At 38.2% G+C, this 11,358-nt stretch overlaps 1 protein-coding gene across 1 annotated transcript in view; it reads right to left on the bottom strand.

Moving 5' to 3' along the window:
• Positions 1 to 264: 264 nt before the first annotated feature.
• Wif1 (Wnt inhibitory factor 1) overlaps positions 265 to 11,358 on the bottom strand; it is a 70,851-nt gene continuing 59,757 nt past the window's right edge. Inside the window, exons 7-10 of the mRNA XM_005328698.4 lie at positions 10,631 to 10,726; positions 4,811 to 4,906; positions 4,214 to 4,309; positions 265 to 1,121 (exon numbers count right to left, since the gene is read on the bottom strand). Of these exons, the coding sequence (XP_005328755.1) occupies positions 1,000 to 1,121; positions 4,214 to 4,309; positions 4,811 to 4,906; positions 10,631 to 10,726 (410 nt within the window). The 3' untranslated portion in view covers positions 265 to 999. The remainder of the gene's footprint in view (positions 1,122 to 4,213; positions 4,310 to 4,810; positions 4,907 to 10,630; positions 10,727 to 11,358) is intronic.

Raw genomic sequence — 11,358 nt, 5'->3', positions numbered from 1 at the left:
GTTATTTAACATGTTCTAGTTAGAGAAGACTTTTTGAAAGAAATGACTACTCAGCTGTGATATAAATAGGCAGTGAAAAGAGGGTACAATGCAGCATGGCTGGAGCAGAGTCAGAGAGCTGGGAGGGAGGGATGAGGATAAGGGCTGTGGTAGGGGCAAAGAATGGAATCATAGGATATCTTTTATGGTACTGAAAAGTATTAACTACCACTAAATTTCGAACAACCAGATCACACATGCAAAGACCACTCCATACCACACTCAGAAAACTAAAGCAGCACCTTTATTTTATACATACAAACAGTATAAAATGTTTATTATGTAAGAGCAGTATTTTGTTTACAATATATATTATATTGCTTCAAGCCAATGCAAATACTTCATACATTATATTCCCTATCTCATTGTGTTTACAATATATTATATTGTTTAAATGCCACTACCACAGTGTCAATTTTTGGTTTTCTTTTTTCAATACTGAACTCTCTGGAGTAATGGTAAGGTCGAAATATATTGTATAAGAGCATACAAATAAGGGCAATTAAAAATGTGACAAATGTCTAAATATATGACAATAAAATTTGAAATGCTGTAACTTCAACATGATTAACTGCTTCATCTAAATCCTTGTGATTTATGTATTTTTGCCCAATTTAACCTCTCTAATGTGACCCAGCCCCTCAACTCCATGAATGCATTGTAATTTTGCAAATATCTGCCAACTATACACGGAGAAGACAAAATTTTAACCTGATCAACAGACATAATATAAAATCTGTCCCAAAGGACTGAAAGAAGAAAATCTATACCATCATGCTACAGACACACTTAGGAAACTTAAAAGGAAGAGTAAATATCAGCTCAGTGATTTATAATGAAGCTAATAAAATTCAGGCCAGTATTCTTAAGTGTAATGAACATTATTTGAACATTCAACACATGAAAGGTTAACAAAGGCTATGAACTTGGTGTAACTTAAAACGTTTCAGATGTCGGAGTTCACCAGATGTAATTGGATTCAGGTGGTTCCTGCTGCTCCCCGGCCTTTTTAAGTGAAGGCGTGTGCTGCCGGAGACCGGCGCCTGCTGGCCTCAGGGCATGCATGAGGCTGGCTCTGTACCCTGCAAAATTATTCACAGTTTAAAAGCAAAGAAACTACAAAAACAGGCTCTTCAGATTCATCATTAACCATTCAAATGAAATCCATTTTCCCTTTTTAACCCAGAGTGGAAGACCACAGTGACCACAAAAAGCTACCTGAATGAAGAGATGTTACAGGTTCAAGATCTCTGTTGAAAGAAACTCATTTTACTAACTCTGTCAAATTTGCCCTCCATTGGAGGCTTACTCACTATATATTTTGGCTGTTGTGTTTGAATGGAAGCAGTCTCCACCCAAGGGTTGGTAAGGATCCCACACTGAAATCTCAAATGCTGCTACAGAGGACCAATGATTTGGTCATTGATCCTTTCATTGCATTGCAGAACCATCAATCCAGCTGATGGATCCAGTTCAATATGTAACAACCTCCACTCTTCCCATAGATCCCACGGTGAGAGTATGGCTACAGCACTCATACGTACAGGAATTTTGTAAGAATTGAGAGTTTCCATTATGTGTATTAGAGAACGGGTTGTTATTTAAACTGACTTCTCATCAATGGGGACTTGCGGGTTTTGGTCAGGTGGCATCTATTCCTTTTCCACTTGGTTGTCAGTGGAATGTGATACTGAGTTACACAACTTGAGACCTCCCTCCCCTCTACTTGTGAACTTCTGGAGGTGCTGGGGGGCCCTAACTCATTTTTGGTTTCCTAAAACTGATGTATAACAGCAATTACATTTCAAAAATCTACCACCATCTTCGTGTGCATCAGAGTCAAATTCAGCACTTCATTTGTTCCTTGTGGTTTTTAAGTGCAAGCATGTTATTAAACAACTAGTGAGAACAGAATATTTGTTCCTGAATGTGTTTCTTTGAATTGTCACTATGTAGGCTGGTAGCTCATGGAATGGTCAAAACATGAGCCAACAATGCGCTGGAGTAAATCCTTACCATGCAGCTTGACTTGCCACCCATGAAGACCAAACCTCCCTGCTGGTGAGGGTGAGCCTGAGCAGGGAGGGACATCTGCCTCCAGGATCCTCCTTCCTGCTATGATGCCTGGGTGCCTGGGACCTCCCAACGTGTCACCCCACTGGGAATCTGTTTGTAGCAGAACTCTGTGACTCAGAGCTTCCTTGTCACCTCCCTCTAGTTAAAATAAACCCTTTTAGCTCCATTCTCTTGAAGTACAGAACTGGCAGGGTGGCCTCTCCTGGAAAACACACTTGCATTTGAATCAAGTGTGTTTTCCAGGGCACCTTCCTGGCTTGCATTGCCTTACTCTGTAGGAGGAACTCTGATGGCAGAAGATTAAGCATGTGGTCTACAGTAGAGGTGCTGTTTGGAAGCTTGCAATTCTCCCTGATAGAATTGCTCATCTACTGCTCTATTCCAAAGGGCCCCTAACTTGCCTTCTTTTAGAGTGACCAGGTATATCAGTGGAAACACTGCCCTTGTGCTCACCCCACCTCCATCACTCTTGGAGATCACTGGTCCCCATTTATAAGACCAGAGATCTTTGCAATTGAGTCCTGGGGTGTGTAGTAAGACTTCAGATCATCCTTAGGCTCAAGGACTTCTGGAAAATCACTTTGATTCTTGACAAGCCATGGTGTTTGTATCCAGTTGAGAGTGGCATAAAAGATTTGACTTAATCTTTGTGAAAATGCCTCTAGACATTGTTAGTTTCCTATAGGGGTGTTAGTCCAAAGGTTTCCCAAAAGCATGTCCTAGTGGGGATACATTCAACCATAACCACTGGGTGAAGAGCTTTTTACCAGAGGAACTGCACTTCTTCCCACACTGTGCCCACCAGACACCGGCCTACCTTACAACAAACATGTATACCCACATATAAGTTTACCGTATATACATCAAAATAACATGTGAATATTGTAAGGTCTGCACAAAAATTGGAAATTAGAAAGTCTGCAATTAAATAAATATAAGTATTTATAAGTTATATGTATGTAAATATGTATTTTTATATATATGTATTTATATGTAAACATGTATATTTACTTATAATATAATACTTATAAGTAAATATACATATTTACAAATACATATATTAAATGTATATGTAAATATGTATAAAATAATATAAAATATAAAAAATATTTTAGAGGTAATACTTCCCCTCAGCACCTGAACTAATTTCCACACTCACTGGACCGTGAGCAACACTCTTTGGAGACCACTGATCTAGAAAAATATCTGTGGTTTGTTTAACTTGTATTTTGGAGGTATAACATGGTAGCCACATCTGGACTTCTGCTATGGAAGGGTGTTGCATGGTTGGAAACTTCCTTTCCCCCAAGTGGAGAGGACAGTGTCCCAGGCTTAGAAGACTGAGTTCTGGGTGCCAGATACCTATAGACTGTGTTATTTTGTTCACTTGCTAATCAACTCTCCCTCCACTGGATCTGTACTTTCTGTTTCATTGATGTGTCCCCCATTGTCTGGATTCCTGCTTAGCACAGGGGAGACACTAATCCAATACTAATTAATTGGTTTTATTAAGCTCCATTTCATATATAAAATAGTTCAGTGTTTGCTCTACATTTCTGGTACATTTTGAATAGTCAGTACATTTGAAAAGAACAACTCCTATAACATCTCTCATAGAGGGCTTCACAGACCTTCCCTTTCCCTCAAAAGGACTCATTAAAAATATACCCCAAACAATTTAAAATTTCTAAAAAGTAAAACTCTTCACATATTATATATGAGTTGGTAAATTTTGAATTTTAAAATCAGAGGTAAGTAGATAGTGACTCTACATTTGATTTAAAATCTTAATGGAGATGATCACATCTTTCATAGTTGACATACTATATTACTGTATGAACCTGTATTAGCCATCTAAGCTAGAAAATATTTGTGGAGGTATTTTACAGAGCTGATGACATTTCACAATGATGCCCTAGTTTTTAAACTCTAAAGCTTAGACTCTAAGGTTTCGAGAGAGAGGGAGGGGAGCATGGTGGGCAGGGAAGGAGAAGCTGCTGTTCATGAAATGGCAGGTGGGGCTGGGTTGTGGGTTGTCTATTAGCCGCTGGAGCCAAGAAGTGAAAGAGATTGACTTCCCAGATGGTCTCCAACTCACTTTTATTGCAGTGTCTTCCATGCCAACCTTCTTGACATTGACATTTGTTGGGTTCCTGGCAGGTCCCGTGTGCCCCGCAGCCAGGCTCGCAGACAGCTGGAAGCAAAGGAGATAAAATAAATGTTTCCTCAGCTTTTCTTTTTCAACAGAATTACACAGCTCCTTTTCCTGCAGTTCTTTAGAACGAGTTAGTTTTGGCTTCATCGCCTAATTTTTTTTTTCTCTTTCTAAACCATTCTCCAGGTAAAAGTCAGTTTGGGACTTCCTGAAAAAATCTTGAGAGTGACCCTTAAATAACATCATGTTCCTCATTTACAAAAGACTCTCAGTAGGATTTTGAAATTTGTGAGCAATGGAAGTTTATTTTCCTTAAGAAAACCTCTAGTGAATTAAAAAATATATATTAAAACGTTCAGTTGTATCTGTGAGAGTATGTAAATTCTGTTATGTGCATGGATTCCATAGAGTGCCTTTGGTCTACATAAAAGAATCATGTATGTCAGTGAGGAAAGGTTAACTGTGACATTTTGCAGTAGGAGAGTACAGCTAGCTCACTCGTCCCATAACCCATATTGATGAGGTGTGTGAGGTACTTACGCTTAGAACAGAGGTCTCCTTGGTAACCTTTGGAGCACTTACATTTGCTTTTACCAATGCATTTACCTCCATTTCGACAGGGTTGTGGGCATTTGCCTAAAATAGAGAGCAATGCAAGTGAGCAAGGAACCCAGAGCTCCATTAGGGGAATATTACATAAAGAATCACAAGGTTTTGAAGGGGTAAAAGCAGTATTTTCCACTCATTTCAGATCTAATCTGGCTTTTATATTGCTTGAGTTTTGTTTTTGAAATAGGTTAATACTTCTACTTTGAATACATATCTTCTTTCACCATAAATGTACTGCCCCAATGCCATAGTTCCATTTACATTTTGATAAAAAGAATAATCTTTTAACTGACTCACAAATTGTAATTTAAGATATAACTTACTAAAAGTTGATTTATACATGACCCACTAAGTGGTCTTTTCTCTGAGTTCCACTTTGGATTGTTTCTTGTTCTGAAAGCAGGTCTACACCAGTATCTGACCTCATAAGTCTTAGTCTAGGATTCCCCAGAAAGCAGGGCTTGCCTGCAGATAGCTTATTTTGGGGGAAGTGAGCCTAGGAAATAGGAATGGGGCATGGGAAGAATGAAACAGGGTAGGAGGGAAAAGTCAACACCAAAGTGTGATTCAGTCACCACTATGAGCATTTTGCTGGGTCCTTCTAAGGAGCTGTATCAGCTGCACCTCAGAGTTGTCTGAAGAGAGAGGGGGAAGCATTTGTTCATCAGCATTTGACTCCCACTTGCCCCAAGGGGTAATTTCCTCACACCTCCATGCTGCAAACGCAGTATGTGATTTCTAAGGACTCAGAAATGTCTCTGGGTGGAGAGCAAAGGTGTTGGAATGGATAAGATGAAGTGCAATCAGCACATACCTGTGCAAAACAGGTTGCTTCAGCAACCACAGGAGTTAAAGGCTGGCTGAGAGAATATGAGGCAGGTCACAAAAGGTACCCAATAGCACAACCATATATTTTCTGGGAATGTCTTAGATCTCCAAGCTACATCATTTTTCTTTTATCTCATACCAAATGAATATTGGTCATGTTTTCACAGATCTTTGAACAGATTTTGAGACCCACCAGAAGACTTTAAAGGTAAAAATTATGCAATCATTTGCTGCCTTCTTACTCTAAAGGCTATTTGTTTTCTCTCTGCAATTTAGAATTTGCCATCCTAGGACTAAAGTTTTTGAAGAAGAGTATTGTCCTCCCAGGTGTGACACCACAGCCTGTGACTCGCACAGTGATGTTCCAATGGGCAAGCAGCTTGGGTTTTGGTAGGGGACAAGTTTGAAATTTTGTCGTTGTTTTTCTTTCTTTTCACTTTTAGCAGAACATTAATTACAAAGGCCTCTGAGTACATAGGACAGCTGATGAAATCTATCCCTAACCATCTCACCTTTCATTCTCTAAACACTTCTTACGGTCAAAGAAAATACTATTCTTGAAAAATAAGAAGTGAATTCCACATGAAGATCACTTGACTGAAAACATTTTATTTTTCTTTTTACTTACCTAAAGGGCTTTATTTACATATAAATTGATGAAAGCAGTATTTAGTCATTGTGGAGATAATACAGACATAACAATACTGGGGTGTTAGGGTCTCTCACAAACCTGATATACCGTTAGAGTATGAGATTTTTTAAAAAACAACTTTCATAATAAAACATCACCTTCTTGTTGACCACAAAAAGTCCAAAAAAGCCCTTTTACTAGGTTTCCACATAAGAACACATTGTTATGGTTTGGATATGAGGTGTCCTGCAAAAACATCTGTGTTAATACAGGAAGTGAGATGATTAGATTATGAGAGCTGTAACCTGATCAACGGATTGATCCATTTGATAGATTAGTAACTGGAAATGGTCAGACTGAATGGTAACTGTAGGCTGGTGGAGTGTGGAAGTGGGTCACTGGAGTTGGCCCTTGGGAATTATATCTTGTCTCCTGGCTCCTCCTTCTCTCTCTCTCCCTCTCTGCTTCCCAGTGAGCCAGCCAGCCAGCCATTAACTAAGTATCTTTCCTTTATCATGTCTTTCCTCCATGACGTGTTATCTCACCTCAGGCCTAGAGCAATGGAGTCCACTGACCATGAACTGAACCTCTGAAACCATGGACCCTAAATAAAATTTTCCTCCTCTAAATTGTTCTTGTCAGACATTTTGAATGAAAATCTGACTAATAAAACAATTTACTGTTTAGTTAATATCTCAACTCTTACCCAAAAGGAAGGAATATCTAACTCCAAATTTCTACTTGCATCAAAGAAGCATCTGACCCCAAGACATACACAAAATTGAATCGTTCATGGTACTCTGCAACACACTGGGTTTTCCCCAAGAAAACACAATGTGGGATGATAATTGTATGGCAAAGAAGATAGATTACTTATATGTGAAATACTTGGTGAGCCCTAATTTCCCATGGTGTAGGAGGAGTGAACTTGGTAAGCAGGAATACAGCAGAGATTGATCCTTGGCAAGAATCATTTCATTGGCCCAGTGGGTCTTTTGTTGTCCATGGAATGATAGAAATGAGGAACCTTAGTTTCACCTCAGCCAGGAGGGAGGATATTCTCTCCTGGTTTTTACACCACAGAAAGGCAACTAACTGCAGGAGAGTTAGACGTCCACTGCTAGTTCAAAGACTATAGGAACCAAACCTCATGATCTGATTGTTTTAAATTTCAGGATTCTACAATTGTCTTTAATATTTATGTTTCCTTTTCCTGAAAACAATCTGTGGCCAAATTCTATCCAATAGACAATGGAAAACTGAGTAGGCCTGAGAGATTACACATCTTTGTCCTAAGAGACTAAGCATTGCCTATGGACACCAGATTTGACTAAATTTAAACAGCATTTTTAGTACAACCAGTGGTTGAGTCCTTGTGAGTACAATGTGATAAGATATTTATAAAACAAAGACATTAAACTTCCCACCAATGGGATGGTTGGATAAATTACCTTAAATTTGTGACACAGACAAAAAAGATCAAAGGGGTTTACAACCTGTGCCAACACTCATCATCTCCTAGAACGATGTCCTAGAATGGTGAGTGATTTTTAATCATTTTCTCCAATATTCTAAAATGTCTTTACAAAGAACATTTTATACTGAAAGCTTTATAATAAGAACCCATTAATTTATTTTTAAACTTTATTTGTAACGCAATGGAAGTAAAGCTATGTGGTCTTTTTAACTGAAGGTTCATTGAAGATTCTTGGGGAATCTAGGAGCACACAAACATCCATCCAGATACCTCTGACTATTGGTAAGGATGTGGGAAAATTGGAACTCTTGTACATTGCTGCACCTTGATGGGGATGTAAAATCATGCAGCTATTTTGGAAAATGGTCTGGCTATTCCTCAAAACAATTTGAAACCACATGATTCAGCAATTCTACTCCTGGGTATATGTCCAAAAGAATTGAAAACTTATGTCTACACAAAGAACTTATTCACAAATGTTCATTACAGCAGTGTTCAAAAGAGTCTTCATGTGCAAACAACCCAAATGTTTATCAGCTAATAAATGCATAAACAAAATACAGTTATACATTCCAGTGAGTATTATTCAGCCACAAGGACTGATGATGTCCTAATATATGCTACACCATGTGTGAACCTTAAAAATACTAGAAGAAACCTATGTGAAAGAAGCCAGAAACAAAAGACCACATGTTGTATGCTCCCATTTATGTGAAATGTTCAGAAAAGGCAAGTCTGAAGAGACAGAAAGTAGATTAGAGGTTGCCAGAGCTGGGAGAAGAGGAGAATGTGGAGGAACTGCTGATAGGCATGGGTTTTCTTTTTGAGGTGATGAAATGGTCTGGATTGGACAGAGGTGGTGGCTGCACAACTTTGTGCATGTACTGGGTAGTTTAACAACTGGTTAAATTTGTGTTTTATGCTATGTAAATTATATCTTAATTAAAAAATAAGAATACATACTTCAACTATGCTGTTTTATCTATATACTTGTAGAGACACTTTTCAACTCAAGACCCCTTTCCATTTTTTTCTGATAATAAGAGAAACAGGAAATTTCGTTAAAATTTTTGAATAAAATTTGTGATCAAATTTGTCAGGGGTTTTCAAAGACTCAAATTTTTGATGCAGTTAGAGATTTAAAAAAATCACATGCACATGTATACACACAAGAATAAAAGCAGTGCTTCTGCCAACAGAAAGTGTGTAAATCCTAAGGGCATGAAGAGGCATCCTTACACAAAATGAGACCATGAGCAAAGATTCACACACAAACCAACTAAGTGTGCAACCTCTGGGGGTGAGGATGAGGAGAAAATTGAGGGGTGTCCATTCTGAGATATCTTTATCAGGGAAGGGTAATTAATAAGAATAGAAACCACATCCTGGCAATTAATTACATGTTTTATGGAAGCTTCAGAAGTATTTCATTTGAACTCTATAAAAAAATGGTTACTTCACCTACTACTCATTAAAGTACAAAAACTCACAAATAAATTAGAGGCTGAAAGTTAAAGTCAGAACTTAGTATTATTCAGTTTTGAATACACTACAACTTCACAAACTATGGCTGAACCAATGCAGTGATGCTTTACAGGTAAAACACAGCTGGAAACAAGAAATGCTGAACAAGTCTTCCTCAACACACATCAAAAAGGCAGAGACAGAGGTTCGGGTGTGGCTCAGTGGTAGAGCGCTTGCTAAGCATGTGTGAGGCACTGGGTTGGATCCTCAACACCACATTAAAAAAGAAAAAGAATGAATAAATAAAATAAAGTAAAAAAAAAAAAAAGGTAGAGACACAGCAAATAAGCAGACACTGATTCCTTTAGCTCCTTCCTGGGCATGCATCCCACTATCTGAGCAACGTAGGGTGGGTTGACTCATTCTTCAGTTTAACAGAGAGATGAAGTGACTCGCTGAGGCCTACACGGCTAGTAGGTGGTAGAGCCAGGATAAGTAGTTGGGTATATTAATTCCCCAAACAATGGGGAATTTTTACCCTTAAATTGTAACAAATATGGCAAAGGCAGAACATTCACCAATCTTATTTACAGTTTGATTTTCTTTTTCATAAACACTCACATGACCCTTCACTAATCAAGATACAGAATATTTTTGGCACCCCAAGAAATCCTTTTGTGCCTCCAACCATGATTCTCGTTTCCATCATGATCCATTAGCTTTGCCTATTCTTGAACTTCAAAACTAAGGAATCATCAGGAGGCACTGGTGTGTGTCTGGCTCCTTTCACTGAACAGGTGGGAGGCTCTCATGTTGCTGCATGTGCTATTAGCGTGTTCTTTTTTTTTAATTGCTATGCATGTTTTTGCCCCTTTTTAGGGTATTCCCTTTTCTCTTAGGTGGGTAACAAGACTCAGTCTATTCTAGGATATCTGGCAGCAATGGCAGCCAGTGGCAGGGGAAACCCTGCTATATCTGTAGGTGGGTGACAGATCACACCTGTTTCAGAGCTCTGGTCTATGTTTCATGGCTGAAGCTGTGGGCTCTGCATAATGCAAAGTGGAAATGACTAAAAAGAAATAATACGACATGCTGAATAATCCAAACTCGAGAGAAATGACTCAGAAACCATTTATTCTGTGTGCTCTGAGGCTCATGAGCCATGTCTGTCCTCATCTTTAGCCAAAATAAGTGGCATATGAATCTAGCAAAAAGAAACCAATGACTTAAGACCTTACACAAACTATGTGTTCTTTCTGGGCTTCGGATTCCTCTGGTAAAGGAAGGGATTAGAAAAAAAAATGGCTAAGATTCCCAGAGAACAAAGAGAAAGTGGAAAGTCAGTACTCACTTCTTTCACACTGCTCCCCTTCTAGACCTGGGGGACAAATGCATTTTCCTGGGTAGAAACAGGTCCCTCCATTAAAGCAGGTGGTTGAGCAGTTTGCTGTCAGAATGAACAACCAGGGGCTGCATTAGACAATGGGTTAAACCGAACAAAAACTCTATAAAGTGCATGATGTTTCTTAGGCATCTGTACTTGCTCATTTACTTCATAAAGTAAGCTGCTTAAGCCCACTTTACAAATACAAAAACTGCAACCAATTACTTCAGTTATTCACAGTAATTGATTCGAATTACAATTACCATCAAATTACAATTACACGATTTCATAACATAATAGGGTATAATAGGATATCACATACATTCTATCCCTCCCACTCTTAGAAGCTTATATCTTAATGAAAAAAGGCATGGAGTATATAAAATAAACCTGCCTTTTAATTTTTTAAATAAAATCAATGCTCTGAAAAGGAGAAGAATGCTATGCTTTAATCCAAGATTTTTTTTTAACATCTGGTTGCAGGATAAAAGAAGAATAAAAGGTGAAACTTACTTTGGAACAGACAAAAGAAAAAAAAAGAGAGAGAGAGAGAGAGAAGTCATAAATATTGGGATCCAACAAAGAAGAAAGCAATGTTTTGTGGTTTTTTTTTTTTTTTAGGAAAAAAAAAACGAACAGGGATTTATTTTATCTAACAGATTTTTTTAAAAAAATTGGGCTTTTATGACATTTAG

This window comes from Ictidomys tridecemlineatus, chromosome 6 (genome assembly GCF_052094955.1).
Source record: "Ictidomys tridecemlineatus isolate mIctTri1 chromosome 6, mIctTri1.hap1, whole genome shotgun sequence".
Classification (NCBI taxonomy): Eukaryota; Metazoa; Chordata; class Mammalia; order Rodentia; family Sciuridae; genus Ictidomys; species Ictidomys tridecemlineatus.
Note: the sequence above shows the minus strand (reverse complement) of the source record. Positions and strands in the feature narration are given on the sequence as shown.